General features: G+C 43.7%; 1 protein-coding gene across 1 annotated transcript in view; it reads left to right on the top strand.

Moving 5' to 3' along the window:
* The first annotated feature begins 1,149 nt into the window (after window positions 1–1,149).
* The window catches only part of LOC140720815 (NACHT, LRR and PYD domains-containing protein 3-like), a 32,787-nt gene continuing 5,961 nt past the window's right edge, over window positions 1,150–27,975 (top strand). Inside the window, exons 1-5 of the mRNA XM_073035657.1 lie at window positions 1,150–1,225; window positions 17,707–18,045; window positions 18,613–18,779; window positions 25,365–25,536; window positions 25,648–25,713. Coding sequence (XP_072891758.1) covers window positions 1,150–1,225; window positions 17,707–18,045; window positions 18,613–18,779; window positions 25,365–25,536; window positions 25,648–25,713 — 820 coding nt within the window. The remainder of the gene's footprint in view (window positions 1,226–17,706; window positions 18,046–18,612; window positions 18,780–25,364; window positions 25,537–25,647; window positions 25,714–27,975) is intronic.

Raw genomic sequence — 27,975 nt, 5'->3', positions numbered from 1 at the left:
ATGGGTTTGGTGCCGGAGGATTGGCATATTGCATATGTTGTTCCATTGCTTGAAAAGGGTTCTAAGAGTAAACCTAGCAATTTCACGCCTGTAAGTTTGACGTCAGTGGCGGGTAAATTAATGCGAAGTATTCTTATTGATGGTATATATAATTATCTGGATAGACAGGGTCTGATTAGAACAGTCAACATGGATTTGGTGTGGAAGGTCGTGTTTGACAAATCTTATTGAATATTTTGAAGAGGTTACTAGGAAATTTGACAAGGGTAAAGCAGTGGATGTTGTCTATGTGGACTTCAGTAAGGCCTTTGACAAGGTTAGTTAGGAAGGATCAATCTTTAGGTGTTATTATTGAAGTAGAAAAATGGATTCAACAGTGGCTGGATGGGAGATGCCAGAGAGTAGTGGTGGATAACTGTTTGTCAGATTGGAGTCCAGCGACTAGTGGTGTGCCTCAAGGATCTGTACTGGGTCCAATGTAAGGCCAAACTTGGAGTATTGTGTACAGTTCTGGTCACCGAATTATAGGAAAGATGTCAACAAAATAGTGAGAGTACAGAGGAGATTTACTAGAATGTTACCTGGGTTTCAACACCTAAGTTACAGAGAAAGGTTGAACAAGTTAGGCCTTTATTCTTTGGAGAATAGAAGGTTGAGGGGGGACATGATAGAGGTACTTAAAATTATGAGGGGTATAGATAGAGTTGACATTGATAGGCTTTTTCCTTTGAGAGTAAGGGGGATGTAAACAAGAGGACCTGAGTTGAGAGTTAAGGGACAAAAGTTTAGGGTTAACCCGAGGCGGAATTTCTTTACTCCTAGGGTGGGAGCTGTGTGGAATGAGCTTCCAGTAGAAGTGGTAGAGGCAGGTTCGATATTGTCATTGAAAGTAAAATTGGATAGGTATATGGACAGGAAAGGAATGGAGGGTTATGAGCTGAGTGCAGGTCGGTGGGACTAGGTGAGAGTAAACGTTCGGCATGAATAAGAAAGGCCAAGAGCGCCTGTTTCCATGCTGTAGTTGTATGTTTATATGGTTATAATATGAAAAGTATATGGAAGGGAGCAGGAGATTGTGGTTCAGAGGGACAATGGAACAGCCATGAAATGGAATAACAGACTCGATAGGCCAAATAGCCTTGTCATAAGATGGGCGTTGAGCGCGGACCCAAATGCAAGACACAGACACTGAAGTACCAGGGAAAGGACGAGGTGTGCCAAGAGAGTAAGGGAAGTGGGGAAGAAGTGACGCTGGACAAGACACAGGCCCTGGACGAGACAAGGATACAGACCCTAGGCTAGGACTAGTCTAGGAAAGCGGGACCTGGACGAGGAACTAGGAACTGGGAACTAGGAACTTGGAACCCGGACAAGGACTCCGAGCCGAAGACTGGACAGGGACCCTGAACCTGGGTTTGACTCGTGCTCGGACTCTGGATCGAGGTGAGGACAAGATGTGACAAGGTAACAGGACAGGATGAGGGGACAGGATGCGGAAAACCAGGGCTGGATGAGGACATGAATCACAGACTTGGTCTTGGAAGACAGGAATGCAGAGCCCTGGTCGAGGGAGAACAGGAACGCAGAGCCTTCGTCTTGGGAGACAGGAACGCGGAACACAAAGCCTTGGTCTTCGGAGACATGAACGTGGAACACAGAGTCGGGACCCCTCCTTGGGAACAGGACATAGGGCCAGGACTCATACACAAAACACAGAGTCGGGACCCTCCTTGGGAACAGGATGTAGGGCCGGGACTCATACATTGAAAGCTGCACACGACGAGACAGTTCCCAACACGAGGTTGCGGCAAATAGCTGGACCTACCTAACGAAGGCGTGAACACAAGGAGACAGTTCCAGACAACGAAAGACGGTTCCTTATCTGGACACCGCAAGGCTCTGGTCTTCCTCTGGCGGTAGAACGTGATGGTGAGAATAGGCGAAAGGTAGCAGGCGAAGCTCCAGCCAAGGGCTACAGAAAGAAGGTGAAGGTAAGGGAGCAGGGTAACGGCAAAGACGGCCTGACTTACCCCATGGAGGCGAGGACGGGATACTGACGAGATGAACCTGCACCTACACTCGAACCCAGGGCCACTTATATTCCCTGCCCCAAGAGGGGCATCAGGTGCCTATGATTAAGCTCAACTGAAACAAGGGACAGTCAGATGACCCGGAGTCCGGAGTACACGGACCGGACCGTGAAGCGGAATGTGGTCTTCATGGACCGGGCCATCACAGGCCTATTTGTGCTCCTATATTTCATGGTCAGAACGTCTCTCTATTGGGCAGCATCTTGGACTGTCACAATTCTCATACCGGGTCTTCCACTATTTCTCTTTCCCCAGATCCTATCTCAGATACCGTTCCCAGCACATAATTTTCAACATCATAATTTTTAAAAATCATTTTATTCCTGTTAACCTGCAATAAATGTGGTCATTAATTAAGCTGGGCAAGGTCTCATTCGATAAGACAATGATAACATGTGCTTAATTCAGCTTCGGGAGACAATGTGAGACATATTCCCGCCCTCTGGTGACCCACAGTCAGGTCTTACAACCCAATCCCTGGCCCATTCAGAGGAGCATCATGTTCTTCGTGTTTTGTGGGTTGGTATTGGAGGGTTAGCTTTTGAACTGGGTATGGCTGAGACGCTGCAGCATATTACTTGAAGCAAAGAGCCCTGAGAGTTTTGATGCCTGGGTTATAAACCAGGTATGGGTATTCCAGGAATATGGAACTGACACCGTTTGGGCTTCAGCAAAAGTGACAGGAACTTCACAGAAGTTTCCAGTGAATGAATGTTGGTTGTTGGGAATTTACTGACTACAGCTGCCAGTCTGAGACTGGCCGGGTGGTTAAGCGGCAGGTTCAGCTGTGGGTCCCTGTGAGCTTGGGTGATAGGATATCACAGTTTTTCGCCAAGGTAATATGGACCGACTATCGATCTACCTGCTTATGAGGTGCTGAGCAAGTATTTTTCTTCCAGACTCATTTGTTTGTTTCTGGAGTTCCTTTGGCAGCAATGACTGCTAATCTAAGAAGAGAATAAGTTCCTGCTCCAGCCCGCACAGGAAGAGGCTGTGATTAAATGGGCTGTGCCGTTTTCACACCAGTAGTAATGGACCCAGGAGTTCAGTGTTGAAAACGTGTTTGAAATCCGCCCTCACTGTCACCTGTCAGTCAGACAGAGGAAATCAAGCTGAAACTCAAGATGCTGGAGATCTGTTTGAAGCTATTCTGAGGAAAGGTTGTGAACGGGAATCGTTAACTTTGCTCCTCTCCCCATAGCTGTTGCTCACCTGCAGAGCGTTTTTAATGACTACAGTTTCTTTCCATTACTTTCATCTTTGGGTAGTTTAAATCTTCTGGAAATGGAACTGGGCAAAGCCGCACGTTTTGTGACAGTTACTCGAACAGTAAAGAAACCCCAGCTTCTCGCAGTAAACTATTCTGATCACACACAAAATGCCGGAGGAACTCAGCAGACCAGGCAACATCTATGGGAGAGTACAATTGAAGTTCCAGGCCGAGACCCTTCAGCAGGACAAACTCTCGGCCCATATCATCGTCTGTACTCTTTCCCATAGATGTTGCCTGGCCTGTTGAATTCCTCCAGCATAGTATGTGTGTTGCTCGTATTAGCAGCATCTGCAGAATTTCTCTTGTTTGAAATTATCCTGATTATTTCCTTTGACTATCTAAAGCAACTTTCTGAGCAGCTCCCTCGGGAACCCAGCGCTACTGGCCATACCAGGCTTTCTGTACAGTTTCGAATACAGTGCAAAGGATGTGGAGGTGGGGTATATCCATATTGACGAATAAGGAGTTGTTGTTTTCATTTCATTGCCTGTTTCTCAGACCTGAGGAAAGTCACTGCATACCGTGATGATTTATTTTGTTTTTCAGAACGAATGTCAATCAGATGGCCGTAGTTCAAAGAAGATTTAGTACATTGACAGTTGGTGTGAATTCCCTTTCAGGAAATATCTGTGAGCTTCCGTTTGTTTTCGCTGAATTACAAGAATTAGAGTTAAATCTATCTCATGCGCTGTTAGTGGATGAATGGAGGATATGACTGTTTTCGTTGTTATTAGGTAAAGAAGGAGACTTGTTTGCATTTGATGTTCTTTGGATAAATGAGTTGTGCACTTGCTGGAGCACACAGCATCAAGCGGGATCTTGACAGGAATCTGGAGAATATAGAAACATAGAAAACCTACAGCACAATACCGGCCCTTCGGCCCACAGAGAAGTGCTGAACATGCCCCTACCTTAGAAATTACTCGGGTTACCAACAGCCCTCTATTTTTCTAAGCTCCGTGTACCTGTCCAAAAGTCTCTTAAAAGACCCAGTTGGTTCCGCCTCCACCACAGTTGCTGGCAGGCCATTCTACGCACTCACCATTCTCTGCGTTAAAAAAACTGTGTAAGATATGCTTGCTCCTGTCAGGGGGAGGGGGTGGGGGGATGAAACAGTTTTTATTTTTCAATGTGATGAATTCCGCAGATCACAGATCCTTGACAGGAAAGGTTTCTGCAGGCGATGCACGGTTGGGCCGCTGAGATGAGCTTATAGAATGGCGGAACAGGATTGAGAGGCCGGTTGACCAAATGCTAATCTAATACGGCAGAACCAACCTCCCACAAAAAGGAGACACAGTGAATTTAGAGTTCAGAGTTTTCCCATCACTGACTGATGCGAAAAGGTTGACGTTTCAGTAAAATAAAGGCGATATCAGGCAAATTCAGGGTAATTTCATGATTGCTGCTCTGATATGGGAACTTGTTCCAGTAAGTGAGCAATCAACTGAAGGAGATGGATATCCTTGGGAGATGGTAATCTCGGTACAGTTGCTCCACAAATAGACAATTGGCCCATTGATCCAACTACGGACAACGGTTGAAAATGACTTCATGAAAAGGCTGAACCTGAGACCACGGCATCTCTAGGCAGCTGGTACACAGTTAGATCTGGAGAAAGGAAGTGTGCAGTGTTCAATGCAAAGGATTATCCCAAATGTATATCTTCTCACCAGAGTCCACACTGTCCTTCCTTCTGCTATCTAAATGCAATAAAGCCATAGCTGGTGCTATAGTTTATAGTCTGACAATGGACTGATCCCACGGTGAACAGTGTATCAGACTATACCAGCTAAACCGTACCCGGATGGGAAATATGATTCCACGCTGTAGCAGATCAAGTTTTAGAGAAAAAGTTAACTATTGCCGCCATGTACTGAGGTAGGAATTCTGACTCAATCCACATGTTAGGAAGACATTCGAGCAAAATGAGTCTTTGTGTGGGTTAGCACAGTCGTTGTGGAACAAGGCGCGAAATTACATGCTGAACAGACTGAAGTTAAGGTTTATGAGCGTGTTATCAACTGACCATTGCTCAGGGTGTGTTCACTTACTGTTAGTGCCAATAAAATTCAAATGCTCGGATTCACTGAAACCAGACTCAGGAGTCCAGCACCAGGTAAGAACAGGGAGTGTACTGGGCTGTGTTATGGTGTTCTAATAAGCCCACTTGTCTCGGCAAGTATTTCTAGTATTTCTACCATATCCATACTATCAGTTGCTGTTCCAGGGAAAGCTGAAACAGGTGATGATAGGTGGGATTATTTTTATGAGGTGGAACTGTTTTCAAAGGAAACGAGGAGCAGGGATTTTTTTCCAATGTGTTTAATTTCGCAGGGCACAGATCCTTGACAGACAAGGGAGTGGATTGTTCCAGGCAGTCGCAGGGATGTGCCACTGAGATTCTGAACAGGAATGGGGAGAATGCGTTTGCTACTGTCGGGGGTGCTGAAACACGTTAAGATAGACGAGGTTATTTTTCTGAGATGGAATTAGTGTATTTTTGGATTTTGTTTCCTCAAAGGGATAGAGAAACAAAACTTTCTTTCAATGAGTTTAATTCCACCGAACAGAGATTCTCTACAGACAAGGGAGAGAAGTGTTGCCGCCGGTCGCAGGGATGTGCCACTGAGATCACATTCCTGCTCTGATCACAGAGAACGGCGGAACAGGATGAGGGGGCGAATGTCCTGTAACTCTTTCGACACTCTATGTGGTGGAACTAGTGTACGTTTGGAATTCTCTTCCTCAAAGGAAACGAGATGCAGGGTGTTTTTTTCAATGTGTTTAATTCTGCAGTGGAGATATTCTGGACAGACAAGAGAGTGAAGTGTTGCAGACTGTCACAGGGATGTGTCACTGAGATCACAGTACAGGTGTGATCACCGAGAAGGGCGGAACAGGACTGAGGGGGCGAATGTCCTGTCGCTAATTCAACATACCAGCAGCACACTCTGACAAATAAGGAACGCAGTGAAATTAATATTTTTTTCCCCATTGTTCTCTGACGGGGAACGGTTCAAATATTTGTAAAATAAGTACAATGCCAGTTGATGAATGGCTGAAGTAATTGGGATGGCAGGCAAATTCGCCAGCGTGAAATTGTCATATGATTGCTACTGTGACATGGTAACCTGTTTCCAGTCAATGAGCAATAAACTGAAGAGGAAGGGCGTCCTTATCTTGTTGTCGACTTTGACCGGTTATTAGCTCTGGGAGATGGTTATCTCGGCACAGTTGCTCTCCAGTCGGCCCATTACTGTAATGGGCCAACTGCAGACAACAGTTAAATGGCTCTTTATAAACAGGGTGAGCTTGAAGTCAGCTCCAGGCAGAGGGGGCACAGTAAAATCTGGAGAAAGGGAATGCCAACTGCTCAAAACAGAACATTATTCCAAATGCATAATATTCCATCAGAGTTGAGAGCGCCCTTCCATCTGCTGTCTCTGTGCAATAAACCGACAGCAATCTTTGCCCTGAGCTGTCGCTGGAGTTTATAATCAGACAATAAACTGTTCGTGAGGTGAACAATAAATTAAAGCAACGACACCAACCGAACGGAACCAGGATGCAGGTTGTGGTTCCCTTCTGGAGCAAATCAAATATTCTAGAGAGAGGAAATTACTGCACCACTTGTACTGTAGTATTAATTCTAGTTCAGACCACTTGTAAGAGTGACTTGTTCATGAAAATTAAGCCTTTATGTGGTTTAACAGAAGCATTGTTGAACGAAATGTGGCGTTACATGGTGAACAGCCTGAAGTTCAGGTTTATAAGCGTGTTATCGACTGAACATTGCTCAGGGTGTGTTCACTTACTGGTAGGGACATAAAATTCAGATGCTCGGATTCGCTGGAAACAGAATCAGGAGTCCAGCTCCAGGTAAGGACAGAGTCATAGGGGAAATGTTATCGTGTTTTATTACAGCCACTGGTCGCCCTAGTAGTGCTAATGTTTCTATCAGTTCAATATTGACATTAGGATTGCGTGGATTAACGAATATATGTGTTTGTGTGTGTTTTTAGCAAGAACTTTATATATCTGGCAATGATATTTAGGATAAAAATTTCTGTAATCTCACTGGCATTTGATAAAAGTATGGAAGTCGACACTCAGTGGGCACGTTTTTATGTAGCCTGTACCTAATGATGTGAAACTGAGTGAATGCTCGGGGTTCACTGCGGCTGCTCCCCGTCCAAATCCAAGGGTATGCATTCAGTGACGCTCTCTTGCACGACACTCTCAAGCATGCTCACTTGATTTCTTGCCGCCTTCCTGTCAGATGTAATCAGTCTGGCCACTCTCACACTGAGCTCTCTCATTAACGGGGCTTTTAGAACTGCCGCTCACTGGATGTTCCTTTGGTTTGTTACCGGTCCATTCTCTGTAAACCGAGAGATTTATACGTGAAAATCCAAGTAGCTGATCAGTTTCCGTAACACTCAGACCACCCGGTCTGGCACCAGCCATCACTCCACGGTCAATAGACAATAGGTGCAGGAGTAGGCCATTCCATAGATCCACAACTCTCTGCGTGAAAAAATTTTTCCTCAACTCTGTTCTAAATGGCCTACCCCTTATTCTTAAACTGTGGCCTCTGGTTCTGGACTCCCCCAACATCGGGAAAATTTTTCCTGCCTCTAGCATGTCCAATCCCTTAATAATATTATACATTTCAGTCAGATCCCCTCTCATCCTTCTAAATTCCAGTGTATATTCCGGTCAACGTCACTTGCATCACATTTATTTCCTATTCAGATGTTTGGCCTGAATAACAACTGAACTCGTTGACCATAACTGCATGTGTTTATGCTTTCAGATGCAGGCAGATGATTAACAGATTCGTATTAATGAGCTGGTATACAGTTGTACGTAACAAAGAGGTCATTTAGTGCATTTCCCATTTAAGCAAACCCTCACCCATCTCGAATATGAACACGGATGAGATTTGGGCCTGATTATGATGATTTGCATGTTTGTAACAACAGGTTGTCGCTGGCAAGGCAGTGGACAAAACACTGTTATATGGTGGGGGTAACTTTGAGATAGAGACTCGTCACTGTCCCCTCTAAACTGCGCGTCTGCGTAACCAAAATGCTCCCACGAACGGAGCCTTTGTTGCAGCGCAGATGGAATTAAACACTGCCAGAGAAACTTTTATGTACCCTGAGAGTTTATCTTTGTTGCCCTGCATTTTTATTATGTCCTTCAATTAATAATTAAAATCTAAAGTACGTTTTCATTCTTGATAGTCTTCATCCTAAATATTCATAGATGTATTTTACAAAGCAGGACGCATCTATGATGCCGCGCATTTTTTAGGCCATGTGGAAATTTCCGGCTCAGAGCAATGGTTGATCCACGCAGCTGCAGAAATAGTAATTAGTGGGAAGATTGGAGACCGAAACACGTTAGATTTTATGCATATTAATCACGATCGAATAGGCTATATTATCGTGCCTCCTGTTGTAGAAGAGATGTTATAAGTCAATAGAGAGGACAAAACTGTTTCACCAGGAACCTCGCTAGTATCCAGGAAATAGTAATGGATAACGTAAAAAAATAATTTCGCCTTGTCCGAGGGAGCGTACTGTGAGGCAATGAGGCTCAAGTGCTCAACAATACAGAACTAATGTTGAGCAGCAAAATTTCACTATTTATGGCCCGATAAGCACTTTTACTACCTCCCCCATTATAGGGATGAGCAAGGATGAGATCTGGGACAAATTGCTCAATTAAGCGTTCAGCATATCACGCAGCATCTTGGACAATCCCAGTTCTGATACTGGGTCTTCCACAGTTTCTCTTTACACAGATCCGATCTGATGTACCGAGTTTCCAGCACTTTACTTTCAATTTTATATTAAAATCATCGTTTCTTTATTAATTTACGGGATGTGGCCGTCGCCAGCTCTGTCAGTATTTATTACCCACCCCTAGCTGCCCTTGAGAAGCTGCCTTCTTGAACCCCTGCAGTCCCTGACGTGTAGGGATACCTAAAGTGCTGTTAGGGAGGGAATTCCATGATTTCAACCCAGCGGCATGAAGGAACGGCGATTTGCTTCCAAGTCAGGATGTTGAGTGACTTGGAGGGGATTTCCAAATGGTGGTGTTATTACTTTTATCCTACTGGAAATGTGACGGCCAATTGTGCCGGGCAATATGTCATTTAACAGAAAGATAATTATAACATGTGACCAGTTTAGCTGCTGGAGACAATCTGAAACCTGTCCCGGCCCGCTGGTAACTCACACCCAGGATATCCAGCCTGGTCTCTGGCCCAGTCAGAGGAACATCCGGTTCCCGTCCTGCCATAGGTTGATGTCTGAAGGATAGTTTTTGAATCCTGAATTGTGGAGATACTGCAGCTTATTACTGGCAGCACAGAATCCTGGAAGAGTTGGTGCTTGGGCCATAATCCTGGGATGGGGACTTCGAGAATATGGAGCTGTCAGAGACTGGGATTTGGCTCATGCATGAACTTCTACAGATGGGGCTTGATGTTTCTCCTTCCGCAACGAAGCAGAAGTCTCCGGTGGCTGGACATTGGCTGGGGTAAATTACTCAGTGTGAGACTTGGAGGATTCTGGGTGGGTAAGTGACAGATTCAGCTGTGTTCCTGTGAGGTGGGTCTTAGGCTATCACAGTTTTTGACCCAGATAGAGTGGACCCAGTGATCATTCCACCCAGGTTTATAAGGTATTGAGCAGCTGCTGCATGTGTTCCAGTCTCAGATGTTTGTTTCCGAGGTTTCCTTGGAAGCAATGATTGCTAAGATGAGGAGAGAATGATTTCCCAGAGGGAGACTGTGATTGAATGGACTGTTCCGTGTTTACAGCAGGAGAATTGGATCCGGGGGTTCAGTGTGCAAACACTGTTTGGAAATTCCCCCTCACTGTCACCTGTCTGTCAGAGTGTGGAAATTAAACGAAACTCAAGATGCTGGAGGTCTGCACTAAAAAAAAACTAAAAATGTTTGAAATCTTTCTGACGAAATGTTGTGAAACTGAATCATTAACTTAGTTCTTCCACTGACGGCTGTTCTTCACTTGCTGAGCGTTTCTAATACATTCCAGTTTCTTTTTATTAGATTCATCTTGGAAGGGTTTAAGTTTCCTGGAAGTGGACCTGCGCAAAGGCCCTCGCTTTTTGATGGTTAGTAGAGCTGTACAGAAATCATAGCTTCTCACAGTAAAATATCCTGATCACACGCCCAAAACGCTGGAGGAACTCAGCAGCGTGGGCAGCATCTATGGAAAAGGGTACAGTCGACGTTTCTGGCCGAGACGCTTCATCAAGACTGACATTCGGCCCGAAACGTCAGATATGCTCTTGTATAGATGCTGCCTGGCCTGCAGAGTTCCTCCAGCATTTTGTGTGTGTTACTTGGATTTCCATCATCAGCAGATTTGCTCATGTGTGAAATTATCCTGATACTAATTTGCCAGTTCTTTCTGGAAATGTGTTCAGTACAGTGTTTGCAAGTAGGTTCACAAGCACAATCATGGGAATGATTGGTTTTATGAATGAAGAGCACTTGATGGCTCTGGGCCGGTGCTCAATGGAGTTCAGAGGGACGGTGGTGGCGGGAACTATTAAGTGAACTAACTGAATGCTGAAAATCCTGGTTACAGTGGACATGGGGAGGATGTTTCCTTGAGACGGAAAGTCTGGGATCTGACAGCACAGTCTCAGAAAAAAAAGACGCTTTCCTTTGAAGCAGAGATAGGGACAATTTCTGCCAAAGTTTGGCTAAACTGTGGAATTTGATGCCGCAGAGGGTGGCGGCGGCTGTCATTGTGTATATTTATGAAAGGCATCAATATATTATTGATTGCTCTGAAGCTTCAGGGTTACGAGAGGAAGACAGGAATATGGATTCGGGGCGAAAAAAATCAGCCATGATTGAATGATGGAGCAGACTCGATGGACCAAATCACTTCATTTTGCTCCAATATCTTATGTCTTACCATGACTGAATGATGAGTCCTTCGTATCCCGTATCAGGATTTGTTACGTGTTAGGAAAAATTACAGATTTGTTCACTGAGATCCTTTTATTTGTCTTCAGCATTTAAATTTCAGTGAGATTTGCCTTTGAAACATTGAGCAGAAATGTTTTGCTCTCCTTTGTATTGTTAACGTGCTTCATTATCTCTCTGGTTAAAGTTAGACCTGTGGTAAGAGATTTATTGGAAGAAAAGTCCACAGCTGGAAACAAGCCACGACTGAAAACGAGGGAACCAGCCCGAGGACTGAGAGCACCAACTGGAGAGAACCCTTCTGACTCAGGGTTTCCATTGATTCAGTCAGGAGAAAGCTTGGTGAGTCTCATTTACTCAAACACTGGTCCTTTAGACATTACATATCTGTACAAAGGAAGATACAAAACAGGTGGAATCGACTGAATGTGCCCATAAATACCAATTATGTCTCTGCCTGACTCAGTTGCGATCACTTCAGGTCTGGTAATGTGCCTTCAGAAACCCAGCTCTTTAAAGTCACTCACATTCTCTCAGTGTTTGCTCATTTGAAGGTCCTGCATCATTTGAAGTAGCTTTTGGTCAGTTCTGATGTTTCCTTGTTACGTCATAATAATCTCAAAATACGTTGACAATTTCCTCCCTTTATAAGAGGCCTCAAGTGTGTCATCTTGTAGTGATTGTAGAAATGTGGAATTCCCATGAACTGCAGCAACATGCCATAGCAATGGCTCTGGCTATAGCAATCTGCAATGATATACTTACTCTCGAATATATCGTCCTGTAGGCCTCTGCTGAGAACAGACCTTTTTAAAAGCAAAATTTCCCAACACTACATTTTATTCAGTCCTCACTAGCAAACAGCAACCAATAGTTTACATTTACATACCTTGGCCTTGTCAAGTACTTTTCTACTAATTACATTGTCAGAACCTGTGAACATGACATTAAGCAGAGGTGTAAATTCGAAGTTATTTTCCCATGAAAGTTGTACATGGGACTTCATCAAAGCCTTTGACAAGGTGTCACATGACAGCTTGGTCTCGATGATCAGGTCCCACACGGTCCGGAGTTAGCAAATTGGATGTATTCAAAATTTAATTTCAAGGTAGCAAGCAAAGACTGCTGGTTGAAGGTTTCTCCTCAAAATGGAGGCGTGCAATTACTGGTGTGCCGCGAGGCTACAAGTTAAGACCTTTGATATTCGTTATTTTATAGCAATGATTTGGATGTGAATGCACAAGGCTTACTTGACGGGTAAATTCGCAGAATGCACAAAATTAGTAGTTGCTGTTCACAGAGAAGATTATCGTAGCATCTAGGGGTTCTAAATGGACAGGGAATTGTAAACAGATTGCAAAACCAACTCCAGCAGCAACGGCTTTATGCAGATGTTGGGGATATTGTGCAGAAACAGCCAGAGGAAGTGGATGAGACAGACGCAGTTGCATAATTCAAAAAGCAGTTGGAATGTGTAAATGGAGTGAAAAGGCCAGAAGGGAGCTAGGCCCATCACAGGAAATTGTGACCATCTCGGTGGGCACTGCGTTTGGCAGTGTCTCGTTGGGCTGAACGCTCTGAATTTCGACTCTATTGCTCTGCAGATGTGCCAGGTATCACTCCGGACAGACATACAGTCATGGTGTGGAAGTTGTTGCTAACGGGGAATGCTTGGTCCCCAAACCAACTGCTTCTCTGATACAGGGGATGGAAATACTGTCATATTTGCAAAGTAATCGTACTCTCTCTGGCTCACTGTCTACTTGTTGTGTAATTCAGGGCATCACCAGCAGGTGGAGCTGTCCATCACCCGGACCAACGTGTAAACAGGGCGACAACAATCAACAATCGTCAGAATGGACACAGGTATGATCAGAGGGACCTTTGAAGTAAACTTTTGTAGCGTGCATACACAGCAGTTCAGATGAAGAAACTGACACAGATGTTAACAGGGAATAGAAAAGTTTCATCAAGCAGTGTCATTTACCCCACTGGTTGTTACGAAAGTGCCACAACTCTGAGGGACCGAAGGGTACAAAGTAGCCCCTCCTTTTTGAGAATCACAAAATCGCTATTAATTCAGGTCTGGGGACCCAGGAAATGAGAGAGAATCCTCACGGGTTTGGAATGTAGTCCTGCACTCAGACAGACAAAGCCACGGATACCGGCCATTGTCTCTTGGAGACAGAATTGTGTATTAAGTACTGTACTATTCATTGAAGCCCTCAGGGAATGACCAGAGAGGGCTGGGTGAGGGATTGCATCATCCCTACCTGATTGACATCTGAGACCCCGTGAGTAAGGATAAAAGAGGGTCTGGAGAACAACCCCTTTAGACGCACCAGGAGAGACGGTGGAAGTCTCGTGACAGCGTTTGGTAGCCACAGCCGGTGGGAGGCTCGCGTGCATCCTTTCACTTTGCCTGGGATTGGGGGCCTTGCCACGGAAGAACGGCTTTAGCTAAAAGGAGAAACCAAAACCCACGGAACTCTGGAAGGATCGAAATCATAAAAAGGAAACGCTGGCAAGTTCAAAACTCTGTCTCTTGACTCCAACCAAAAGCTGCAGCCTGAATGAACTAAAGTGACTTTTATATTTCCATCGGACAATACATTATCCCCTAGACAACGATAGAGCTTATTTCTTATTGATTATTTTTATACCCGCACTTTTAGAGTTAGTATTGACAGCGTATATTATCTGTATGTTTGCATTGATATTATTTTTGTGTATTTTTACCAATAAATACTGTGAAAAATAGTACCATCAGACTTCAACGGACCTCTCTGTCTTTGCTGGTAAGTGACCCAGTTACGGGGTTCGTAACATGGTAAAGCGGCCCTGAGTAATTGATCAATCTAACAGTTCCAGCTCAGCGACCTGATACCGGTAAAGGTCGAATCACTCTGCTCACCATGCAAAGCGTCACCTGAGTGAAAGGAGCCGGAGACCCTGAATCAGGTGGTCGTGAGTGAAACACAGGCAGGAATGCGACAGCGGTCTTGTGGTTTATGTAAATGTTCAGGATCAGGTTTCACCTCCAGACAGGCCCTGATGTGTAAGAAATCGCCAACGTTCATTTATAAAACTCAACGCCAGATGATAGGAGCATTTCTGGGATTTCAGTGATCGTGTGTTAACACAGCATTTCAGGGTTTGGGAAGAAAGCTAACAAGACCCCCTGGGTTTTCATTGGCTGCTGCACAAAGGAGAAGAGGGGTGTTTCAGAAATCTGTTTTCTGAAGCAGAGCTGAGATCATTGCCGGTGTTGGGAATGGCTGAGGATCAGGAGGCAGCTCATTGTAGATACATTTGTGGTCTGCTTCCAAGTTTTAACACCCCAATGAATGTCTGGGCTGTGGAGAAATGGTGAACGTGAGTGTCTAAATATTTCCCTCTTGAAATTATCTTCTAACTGAATTTAAATTCCCAGGATCTCTGCTGGGAAACCCGGTATAACCAATGACCAAATGTCTCTGTCACCTGTAGACAGATAGATAGATAGATAGATAGATAGATAGATAGATAGATAGATACTTTATTCATCCCCATGGGGAAATTCAACTTTTTTTCCAATGTCCCATACACTTGTTGTAGCAAAACTAATTACATACAATACTTAACTCAGTAAAAAATATGATATGCATCTAAATCACTATCTCAAAAAGCATTAATAATAGCTTTTAAAAAGTTCTTAAGTCCTGGCGGTAGAATTGTAAAGCCTAATGGCATTGGGGAGTATTGACCTCTTCATCCTGTCTGAGGAGCATTGCATCGATAGTACCTGTCGCTGAAACTGCTTCTCTGTCTCTGGATGGTGCTATGTAGAGGATGTTCAGAGTTATCCATAATTGACCGTAGCCTACTCAGCGCCCTTCGCTCAGCTACCGATGTTAAACCCTCCAGTACTTTGCCCACGACAGAGCCCGCCTTCCTTACCAGCTTATTAAGACATGAGGCGTCCCTCTTCTTAATGCTTCCTCCCCAACACGCCACCACAAAGAAGAGGGCGCTCTCCACAACTGACCTATAGAACATCTTCAGCATCTCACTACAGACATTGAATGACGCCAACCTTCTTAGGAAGTACAATCGACTCTGTGCCTTCCTGCACAAGGCTTCTGTGTTGGCAGTCCAGTCTAGCTTCTCGTCTAACTGTACTCCCAGGTACTTGTAGGTCTTAACCTGCTCCACACATTCTCCATTAATGATCACTGGCTCCATATGAGGACTAGATCTCCTAAAGTCCACCACCATCTCCTTGGTGATATTGAGACGCAGGTAGTTTGAGTTGCACCATATCACAAAGTCCTGTATCAGTTTCCTATACTCCTCCTCCTGTCCATTCCTGACACACCCCACTATGGCCGTGTCATCAGCGAACTTCTGCACATGGCAGGACTCCGAGTTATATTGGAAGTCTGATGTGTACAGGGTGAACAGGACCGGAGAGAGTACGGTTCCCTGCGGCGCCCCTGTGCTGCTGACCACCGTGTCAGACCTGCAGTCTCCCAACCGCACATACTGAGGTCTATCTGTCAAGTAGTCCACTATCCAATCCACCATGTGAGAGTCTACTCCCATCTCCGTTAGTTTGTACCTTAAGATCTTGGGCTGGATGGTGTTAAAGGCACTAGAGAAGTCAAGGAATGTAATCCTCACAGCACAACTGACCCCCTCTAGGCGAGAGAGTGATTTGTGCAGCAAATACGTGATAGCATCCTCCACTCCCACCTTCTCCTTATACGCAAACTGAAGAGGATCCTGGGCGTGCCTGGTTTGTGGCCTCAGACATTGTGATTGTGCTCAGATCTGTGATTCCAGGTGGAATAAAATGATGTTACAGCCTAGAAACGGTTCCTTCTGCCCATCTAATTCATGCTGATCTAAATGTCTGAGCTTCCCCGTTTTCCTGCAGCATTTCCCAAATTTCCCGTGTAAGATTCTTCTATCCTTTTTTCCCGCCCGCATGCTCTCAGTTTTGTAATTTCATTTGTGTTTGCGGCCTCCTCTGGATGCAGGTAATTTATACCCATCAGCCACCAGGTGAAAAATGCACCTTTGGTCCCTTTTAAATCTCTGCCATCAAATCTCAGACTCTCCTACCCCGGGAAAAAGACTGTGACCATTTACCCTATCTGCGCCCCTGATTATTGTATGTGTGTGTGTAAGGTCACCCTTCAAGCTCCCATGCTTCAGGGCAAACTGTCCCAGCCGAACCATATAACACAAAAAACAACACTCTAGTCCAGTACCTTCGTGGTCATTCTCCACTGCACACTTTCCAGCTTAATCTCCACCATCCTATAGATCAGGGGTGTCAAACTCATTTTAGGTCACGGGCCGGATTGAGCAAAATGCAGCTTCATGCGGGCCGGATCAGTCGGACGCGTGCGAATGCAGCTTTCGTTGCCTCCGTTTTTTCAGCCTGCTCTCATGTGTCTCAGTCTCTGCTACAACTACAAAGTGTTTCACTTTACAAATTCCGTTTCTTATGAAGAAGACTGCCGAGCAAGACTGCCGAATAAACACTAAAATCCCTGAAAACCTGGTACCTGAATAAACTCAGCATTAGCCATATCATACGCCATAGGCGCTTCGATTACTGGGGCCAGCTTTAATAGTAATTAGATATTATCTCGCGGACCAAAGATAATTCCACCGCGGGCCGGATTTGGCCCGCGGGCCTTGAGTTTGACATATATGCTATAGATTAGTAACTGCAACTACACGCAAAGATCTCTAAGCGAGAATTTGCCAATAACTTGCATAGTTGTTACATGACGATCATCAGGCAGGGGATAAGAAGGGAACCAGGGCAGTTGTCAGCTTAGAACTTCAGGTAATGGTCAGCCTGCGACCCAGAGTACCGGACGATGTGCGTCTCAAGGGAATGGTCAGTCTGTGACCAAGGGGACTGGACATCGTGTTACAAAACGATTGGAGAATGCGTGATCCGGCAGACTGGACCATTTGTAATCCCGTCGCTGGTCCGTGTGTGACACAGACTACTGGACAGTAAGTGACCCAGGGAGATTTTAGCTTGTGGAAGATAATCGTGGTGATATTTCCCGGTATCAGCGGACACTGTTGCATTAAGATCCAGTGGACATCCACGTGTTCAACTGATGTGAATTCAGTGATCAGTATTACTGTGTCTATCCTGTTATTTTATTGGGAGTGAATATGTCCAGTCACCGGGTTATCGGGATGGTCACCTGGCAGGATGTACGGTTCACATTACCCAGCACAGTTCCACTCCAAATCCGGTCAGACAGAGTCTCGGCTCAATTGCCGTCTGAATCAGTTTTGTTCAGCTCTAAATCATACTCGTATAACCTGCAATTCATCACTTATTTCAGGTAGGAAATTGAATCGAGTAGTGAAAGGACTGAAGAGGTTTTTACCAGGGGGATCATCGAGGGAAGATGATCTGGACACGGGAAGCAAGGTACCAAAGCAGGGTCAGATTGAGAGCGATGTCCCAATGGAAAGCAGTCCGGCCGCAGAGGAGGAGCAAATTCAGCCCAGAGACAGTGACGTCAGAGTCACCAGCACAAGTGAGGCGACTGTCTGTCAGCCCAGAGACAGTGACGACGGAGACATTGAGCAGAACCCTGGAACCAGCACAAGTGAGGTGACTGCCTGTTGGCTTGGAAGCTCATTAAACACGGAATTGTCAAGTCCCCAACAAGGAGCTGGTAAGTGAAATATGAGGGTAATGGGTTTGCAGAATATTGCAGGGAGGAGGGTAAAGGTGAGGCTTTGTTGGAGGGTTGGTCAGAGGAGAAGGGAAATGAGTGGGCATGATGCATGTGGTGTAGTGGTGCACCCGTTATCCCACTACAATAAATGTACTACTTGCTCTGAGGATTTCTAGGATGTGTATTGGAGGAAATGCAGCTGCCAATAAGAGGAGGGTATTTCCGGCTTGTGAAACCAGGGAAATGTGTTCGCCAGGATGGAGAGAGTATCTCTGGGAAGTGAATATTACCGACAGTCCCGACATTTATTGCCTATCCAAAACTGAAATAGGTGAGCGGGTGGGTTGGGGGATGGACTGGTTTGCATTAAATGTGTTCCTTCTATTACGTAATGCCTAGACATTGATGGGTAGATTTTAAGGCCAGTGTTTGGAGATGGGGGAATTAATCCATTGTTTGTGTCTGTAGTCAGGCTCAAGGCACTTTTTTTGTTGAGTTAGGTGAGAGCGGTGGAGACAAGCGATATCGGAGTTCAAGACTACATTTTCCTTTTTATATTCACAGAGCCAGAGTTTACAATCTCTGACCTCCTGGCACAGGAGGAGGAATATCAACTGTACCAACTGACAAAGTTCTACAGAGACAGACTTCAACAAGCGATTGAAGAAAAGGTTGAAAAACTTGGTTGGATGTTGACAAAGGAGGGACATTTCAGTAGAGAAGAAAATGAGGTGAGTGTAGTGTGTGTATTGTCACAGAACTGTATAGTGTATAGTGACCAAAATTAATCTCCTGCACGTTCTAGGAGATCTACATGGGAATGGAGACTTTGATCTCTGACTTGTTTCCAGCAGATCTGGTTTCAGCTGTTAAGGTGGGGAGCACTGGGAACTACAGGTTCAGTGTCACCTTTTCCTCTCACACCTGCTGTATTTATCAGTGTGAAATAAGAGCAGTGGCGCATATCTGGAGTTTGAACAGGCATTCAGTCTAAAACTAATTTCATATCTTGTCTGAACCGTCGGGCAGATTCATCTCAGCTCATTAATCCAGGATGAATATTAAACTCTCAGATTGTAAATTGGGCCACACTGCTTCACAGCGGTACTTAACAGAGGGAAACCTGCTAACCACAGCTGGTCTTGGCTCCGTGACTACCCAAACAATGTGTGGCAGACTCGTCATAGTCATAGAAAGGTATAGCACAGAAACAGTCCTTTTGGCGCATCTATTCCATACCGGACTCCTTGAAATACCTATTCCCGTTGACCTGCACTGGGCCCTGACGCTCTATACCCTCATTACGCATGTATCTATCCAGACTTCTCTTAATCAGTTGTACTGCTTGCGCCGCTAGCTAGTTTCACACTCTTAGCACCCTCTGAGTCAACAAGTTTAACATTTGTACCGCTTGAACTTTTCACGTTTCACCCTTTACTGATAACCTCTTGTTGTAGTACCTCTTCACCTCAGTGCAAAATGTTGCTTGCATTTATCCTGTCTATACCCCATGTAATTGTGTACACTTCTGTCAAATCTCTCCTCAGTCTTCCCCGTTCCAGTGAATAAAGTCCTAACCCGTTCACTTTTTTCTTATTACTTAGGTCTTCTAGTCCCGGCAACATCCTTGTCAAGTCAGTCAAGTCAAATTTACTAATAAAGCACATTGAAAAGCAACCCATGCTGATCAAAGTGTTGTATGAACCATAACAGGTAGATAACATCACAAATACAAGAAACACAGATATAAACAACAAGGCACTCAGCTTACAGTCACAAAATAAACAATACACGAGCCTAGGCACAGGCCAAAAATCAGCCACATCAGGAAGATTCAAATGCTAGTGAATGAAGGTAAGTTTTGAGCCTGGACTTAAAAGAGTCAATGAAGTGGGCAGATTTGACAGGGAGGGGAATGTTCCACAGTCTAGGGGCTACAACAGCAAAGGCGCAGTCACCCCTGAACTTAAATTTAGATGGTAGGACAGCCAGGAGCCTCAAGTAGAATAAGGGGTTAGAAGGTCTGTGTAATTTTTTTTGTGTACTCTTTCAAACTTATTTCCATCTGTCCTGTAGGCAGGTGAGCATAACTGCACATCATATCAAAATTAGGCCTTACCAACGTCTTATGCAACATCATAGCCCATCTACTGTACACGATATTTTCATTTATAAAGGTTAATATGCTAAGAAACATTCTTTCAGATCCACAACTTGTGCACACTTGCCGCCACTTTCAATGACTTAGAGACATGTATTCCCAGATCACTTTGTTCTACCACACTTTACAGTCACTGTGTAAGATCTGCCCTGCTTGGTCCTTCCAAAATGCAACATCTTGCACTTGTCTGCATCAAATTGCATTGGCCCCTTATAAGCCCATTCTCCAGTTGGCCTAGATCTCATTGCAAGCTCTTCCTCTTTGTCCACGGCACCTTTCCAATGTTGGTGTCATCCGCAAATTTGCTGATCCATTTAACTATAATTTCATCCAGATCATTGATATAGACGACAAACAACAATGGGCACAGCACTGATCCCAGTGACACTGCATGAGTTAAAGGCGCCAATCAGAAATGCAACAGTCTATAGCCACACTCTGGATTCCTCCAAAAAGTTAGTGCCCAATCCAGTTTACTACCATATCTCGAATGCTGAGCAACTGAATCTTCTTGACTAACATCCTATACGGGACCTTGTCAAATACCGTGCTGAAGTCCATGTAGGCAATATCCACAGCCTTGCCTTCATCAACTTTCCTTGTAACTTCCTCAAAAATCTCTACGACTGGTTAGACGTGGAAGATCACGCACAAAGCTGATATCTCATGATCCCAAAAATCAAAAGTTTGTCCTAAAAATGAAGAAGATCAATAGGTTTTCCTGAAAGGGAAGGGACAAAACAAAAAAGAAATCTGATAACTTGCTGAATATCTGACTAATGAGAGACAGGGACACACCATTTCAGGTCACTCTCCTTGGAGCTCACAAACAGTGATTGTCTTGTCCAATGTTGTTTGTCATATACTTTAATGATCTGGAGGTTAGGGTGGTAAATTGGATTAGTAAGTATGCAGATGATATTAAGATAGGTGGCATTGTGGACCATGAAGTAGGTTTTCAAAGTTTACAGAGAGATTTAGGCCAGTTAGAAGAGTGGGCTGAAAGATGGCAGATGGAGTTTAATGCTGATAAGTGTGAGGTGCTACATTTTGGTAGAACTAATCAAAACAGGACATACATGGTAAATGGTAGCTCATTGAGGAATGTAGTAGAACAGAGAGTGATCTAGTAACAATGGTGCATAATCCCCTGAAGGTGGAATCTCATGTGGATAGGGTGGTGACGAAAGCATTTGGTATGCAGGCCTTTTATAAATCAGAGAATTGAGTATAGGAGTTGGGATGTAATGTTAAAATTGTACGAAGCATTGGTAAGGCCAAATTTGGCACATAGTGTACAGTTCTGGTCACCAAATTATAGGAAAGATGTCAACAAAATAGAGAGGACAGAGAAGATTCACGAGAATGTTACCTGGGTTTCAGCACCTAAGTTACAGGGAAAGGCTGAACAAGTTAGGTCTTTATTCTTTGGAGCATAGAAGGTTGATGGGGGACTTGATAGAGGTATTTAAAATTAAGAGGGGGATAGATAGAGTTGAGGTGGATAAGCTTTTTTTCCATTGAGTGTAGGGGAGATTCAAACAAGAGGACATGAGTTGAGAGATAGGGGGCAAAAGTTTAGTGTTAACATGAGGGGGAACTTCTTTACTCAGAGAGTGGTAGCTGTGTGGAACGAGCTTCGAGTAGAAGTGGTAGAGGCAGGTTCGATATTGTCATTTAAAAAAAAAGGATATGTATATGGACAGGAAAGGAATGGAGGGTTATGGGGCGAGTGCATGTAGGTGGGACTAGGTGAGAGTAAGTGTTCGGCACGGACTAGAAGGGCCAAGGTGGCCTGTTTCCTTGTTGTAGTTCTTATATGGTTATATGTTATAAACATAAAATAAATCTGCTGACTTGCTGATATCTCATGATCCTAAAAATCAACAGGTTGTCTTAAAAATGAAGAAGATCAATAGGTTGACATGAAAGGGAAGGGGGGAAATCAAAAAGGAAATCTGATAACTTGCTGAATATCTGACTAATGGGAGACAGGGACACACCATTTCAGTGCTCTCTTCTTGCAGCTCTCAAGCAGTGATTATCTTGTCCTAGATCTGAACTATTCAGCGATGAGTGGTATTCGAAAATCAAGTGTGTTATACCCGGGAGTGACTCCGTTCTCGTTGGGATTCATTGGTGCTGTATGCAATGAATCAGACAGGCATTATCTAAAGGCAAGAGGAGTAATTTGTAAAGGTGTGTGCTCATCTGTAAATTCATCATCTGAAGACGTCTGTTTTATTGGTAAACCTATAAATGTTTCACAACTGCAGTTCCTCAGACCTGGTAGCTGTGAAACTGAGGGATAATTTTACAGTGCAGTGGACCATCAGGGAATTATGATGATTTATTCCATAATTATTGTCCATTATTCGTGTTATGGGAAATCTTTCCAATTCCCTACTGGTAACTGTTCTGGGAGATCAATCATTCAAACTCAGGACATCATTGCTCTTATTTCTCAGAGTAATGTCCTAAGCTCATCCATCCTCAGTTGCATCCTCGATTACCTTAATTCCATCATAGGTGTATGTTGCGTGAAGACTATTCAGTGTTTAACTCATAATTCCTCAGTTAATCGGGAAGCCCATGCCTGCATTCAGGAAGTGATCACCATTTACAGCATGATTGCCAGGCAGTTACAATCTCCATCATAAGACGGCCGCACTGACATTCCTTAATGCTCGGCTGTCTTTACACATCATAAGACCATAAGGCATCGAAGCACAAATAGGTCATTAGGCCCGTCGATTCTGCTCCACCATTACATCATAGGTGATTTACTATCCCTCTCCACTCCATTCTCCTGCATTCTCCCAGCGAACTTTGCTGACCTGACTAGTCAAGAAGGTACCAACCTCTGATTTAAATATGCCCAATGACCTGGTCTCCGCAGCTGTCAGTGCCAATGAATTCTACAGATTCACTACTCTTCGGCTAAACAATCTCCTCACCTCTGTTCCAAATGGATGTCCCTCTATTCTGAGGCTGTTCCGTCTGGTTCAAGATTCCCCCACATTGAAACATCATCTCCACATCCTCTCAATGCCTTTCAATATTCCACAGGTTACAATTAGATTCCCCCTCATCCTTCCACACTCCAGCCAGTACAGGTGCATCCAGGAATCATTCCCATCAAAATCAGGTTTAATATCACTGTTTCTGTTAGTTTTGATTCCTCTCTTGTCTTTCCACAATGCCATCACATACTTTCTCTGATCAGGGGACTAGAACCGTTCACAATATGCAAGTGCGGTCTAGCCTGTGCTTGTTCTTATATTCTAATGCTCTCGAAATGAATGCTAACATTCCAACAGGTCTGTCAGGCAAGATTCCCTTCCATGGATTTTGTCCTTTTTTATCATGTACTTCCAAATACCCCGAAACATTATCCTCAATTATGGGCTGCTGACATCTTCCCAAACGCTGATCAGACTAACTGGCCTACAGTTTAAAATGGTCGGTCTTCCGGAACCATTCCAAAATAGAACCATAGAACATTACAGCACAGAAACAGGCCTTTTGGCCCTTCTTGGCTGTGCCGAACCATTTTTTTTCTGCCTAGTCCCAATGACCTGATCCTGGGCCATATCCCTAAATCTAGTGATTCTTGAGCGATCACTACTAATGTCTCCACAATCACTTCAGCCTCCTCTTTCAGAAGCAATCGGGTGCAGTTGATCTGGACTTCCCTATCTTCAGAACGTTCAGCTTCCCGAACGCCTTCACTTCAATAACTGCAAACACACTCACTACTGCCACCTGACATTCTCAACTATCTGGCACGTTCTAGTGTTTTTACAGTGATGACTGACGCAAAATAACTTCCGACATTTCCTTGTCCACTGACAGTACCTCTCCACTGTCATTTAACAGCGGCCCAATTCCTCTCTTTCACTCTTCATATATCAGACGGATATTTTGGTAAACTATTTTACATTATTAGCGATCCTACCTTCATATTCCATATTTTCTCTACATACGGCTCTTTGATTGTTTTCTATTGGTTTGTAAAAACATCCCAGTCCTCCAGCTTTCTACTATATTTTGTAATACTCCGTGTCCTCTCCCTTGCTTTTGTGCTGCTTTGACTACCTCGTCAGCCACGGTTGATCATCCTCCCTTTAGAATAATTCTTCATCTTTGTGATCATTTGTCCTGCACTTTCTGAATTGCTCCGAGAAACTTGCCATTCCTGCTTTGCCATTGTCCCTATTAGTGTCACTTTCGAGTTTTTATTTGCTCAGCTCCTCTCTCATGCCTCTGTAATTCCTTTACACAGATACAGTCACACTGATATATCTAAGTTTACGTTCTCCCTCTCAAACTGCAGTGTGAGTTCTGCTCTTTTCTGATCACTGCCTCTTCAGGGTTTATTTACCTGAAGCTCCCCAGTCAAATCTGGTGTATTACAGAACACCGAATCCAGATACACTTTTCCTATAGTGGGATCAACCATAGGCTTCTCTCAAAAGGCATTCTATAGATTCCCTCACTTGGAATGCAGCACCAACCTGATTTTCCAAAGCTACCTGCATATTGAAATTCCCCATGACTATTTTCACATTCACCTTTTTACATGTCGTTTCTTTCTCCCGTTGTAATTTGTAGCTCACATCCTGGTTACTGTTAACAGGCTTGTATATAATTTCCATCAGGGTCATTTTACCTACGTAGTCTCTTAACATCTATGTTGTCCAATCTGATATCACCTCTTTCTCGGGACTTTTCATTTTTAATGACAACAGAGTCAACCCAACACTTTCACCTACCTGCTTATCCTTTCGATTCAATATTTATCCATGGATGTAATCACCCAACTAGGATCTTCTTTCAGCCACGATTCAGTGATGCCCACCATACACATCTTGTCACATCTTTTTGATGTAATGTTGCACATTGACGGACAAGTAAATTAATCACATTGAATATACTTCAGGGTGTCAGTAAATCCTTGTTCTTTCACACTATTGATTTAGAATTTCCTTCAGTTACTGTTTCTCTGTTAATGACTGAACCCAGAGAGGATGAGGCAGCAGCCCAGTGACTGCATATGTTCTGAAGCTGCTGGGGCCATGAACAGATATTTTCCTCCACATTCTCCATGTCTGTCTGTCTGCTCCACAGTAAATTCATTGTTTTCCTTTTATAGAAAGTCACTGAACTGACAGAGAAGGGAAACCGGACAGATAGTTCCAGACTCTTCCTCAGTTTGGTGATGGGCAAAGGCTCCCGGGCCCGGAGGGCGATGTGGGAATCCTTTGTGACATGGAGGACTGAGTTACCGAAGTTGGACAGAATACTGAGGGAAATACAGGAGCTCGGTATGTTAAAACCATGCACTGAACACAAAGAACACATTGAAATAAGCATTTTAGTTATTTTAATTATTTTAGCTCTGTGTCCATGGATGTTTTTTTAAAATATTTAAACAGGTCCTGATCCACAGGAATACATGAACATCGCCCAAGGATTATCTGAGTTACCCACTCAACTGATAGGTGAGTGATGAAATGCACAGTTCAACTCACATCTCAAATTTTAGTATGGGACTTGGCAAAACCTGGGAATCAAAATTCACCATTAATTATTTGCTGATACGAGGAAATCTGCAGATGCTGGAAATTGAAGCAACACACTCAAAATGCTGATGGAACGCAGCAGGCCAGGCAGCATCTATAGGAAGAGATACAATTTGCTATTGACTTCCACAGAGTTTGCCTGGCATTTCCTTTTCACCTGTTACTGCAACTACAACATCATTTTTCAGCAGTCCAATATCTCCTTTTTTTATTCTTTATATATCTGGGAAAGAAAAACATACTTTGGTATCCTTTCTTATATTATTGACCATAACCTTGCATTTCCTGCACATTCATGTATATCTAGGAGCATCTATAACATTGTTGCCTCTGACACGACCCAGGCAGTAAATTCCAGGCACCCACCACCCTGTGAAAAAAAACCTACCGACAATTGCTGTAAATTTACCCCATCTCACCTTAACCAAATGCCCTCTTGTATTAGACACCAGTCTTATGTAAAAATAAACAAACAAAATAAAGGCTGTCGACCCAAACTCTTATCTCTCAAACTTGTACACCTCAGTCAGATCTCTATTATACCACCAGAGTAAACAAACCAAGTTTATCAAACCTCCACTTGTAGCACATGCCACCAAATCCAGGCAACATCCTGATGAACCTGTTCTGCAGCCTCTCCAATCCTTCCAAGAGCTGGACAATCTGAAGTGAACACAATACTCCAGATGCTCCCTAAAACCTTAAGACCTAGGAGTAAAATTAAGCCAATCGGCTCAGTGAATTTGCTGAACAAATCCTCTCTACCCCATTATTCTGCCTTCTCCCAGCAGACGTTGATGCAGTTCCTAATCAGGAACCTATCGACCTGCATTTTAAATATACCCAATTACTTGTCTTCCTCAGCTGTCTATGACAATAATTTCACAGATTCACCACCTGCCAGTAAAAGAAATTTCTCCCAATGTGGATCACCTCCAGCCTGGACAATTCACGCCTTTCTCAAGCATGTTAATATTTTGTATGTGCCTCCCATGTGGGATCTTGTCAAACACCCAAATAATATCCAAGCAGACAATATCCATGTGTAACTTCATCCATCACCTTTGGCACCTCCTGGAAGAACTCGATCAAGTTGGCACTCGCTGCTGAACCCTAACCCACCTCAAACATTCTCTGTTTCATACTCCCATGGGGCAGAAGATATAAAAGGCTGAAGGTCCGTACCAGCAGCCTCAAGGACAGCTTTAATTCTGCATTTATAAGACTACTGAATGATTACCTACTATGTTATTATTGGCTCTTAATAATAATAAGACAATTTTATATATAAAATTGTAACATAGGGCATCTCGTAACTAATAACCACTCACTTCGATAACCAAAATATACTTACAGAAGAGCAGAAAGAATACACTTAGTATATGAACGGATGTGAGGAGCAACTGATAATAGATTATGTATCTATCATGCACTGGGGAGAGTAGAAATCTTTCAATGTTATATTGTCTATCAAAAACTGTCTCTCACATGGTTAAGAGTTTCCAATATTATATAAGATGCATCCGATACTTGTGAAATTTCTACAACATCTAATAAAGTACAATAAATGCCCTATTAACAACCACAACGGAACAACAACAGTGACCAAAATAAATGGAGACATTTTCCAGAGTGATACACTGAACCCACTATGGTTTTGTCTGGTGTTAAATCCACTCTCAAAGTTCCTGAAACAGACAAAAATCAGATATCAAATCGGAGAAAAAAACAAACGAATTATACCGTGACACAGCTATACAGGGATGATTGGAAATTAGTTGTTGTTGCATCAGTGGAGTTAAAACAATTAATTCAAATAACGGAACTTATTTCCAAAGAAACCATATATAGCTACGGATGTCTGTGTGATTCTATAAAATATTAAATTTAATAAATTGTGCAGAAATAGAAATAAAAAAAAAGATTAGTGAGTCACTATCGATGGGTTCAATGTCCATTCGGAAACTGGATGGCAGAGGAGAAGTTGTTCTGAATCGTTGAGTGTGCACCTTACTCCGATCCTGAACAGTAGTCCCCATGAACCAGACGGTGATGCAGCCAGTTACAATGCTCTGCAAGTTAGAACTGTAGAAATATTCCAGTGATTTTGGAAACTTCTGATGAAATATAGCCACTGTAGTGCCTTCTTTGTAGGTGAATCGATTTGTTGGGTCCAGGTTA

This window comes from Hemitrygon akajei, unplaced genomic scaffold (assembly GCF_048418815.1).
Source record: "Hemitrygon akajei unplaced genomic scaffold, sHemAka1.3 Scf000047, whole genome shotgun sequence".
NCBI classification, from domain to species: domain Eukaryota; kingdom Metazoa; phylum Chordata; class Chondrichthyes; order Myliobatiformes; family Dasyatidae; genus Hemitrygon; species Hemitrygon akajei.
The sequence above is the reverse complement of the archived record's forward strand: the minus strand, read 5'-3'. Positions and strand labels throughout refer to the sequence as shown.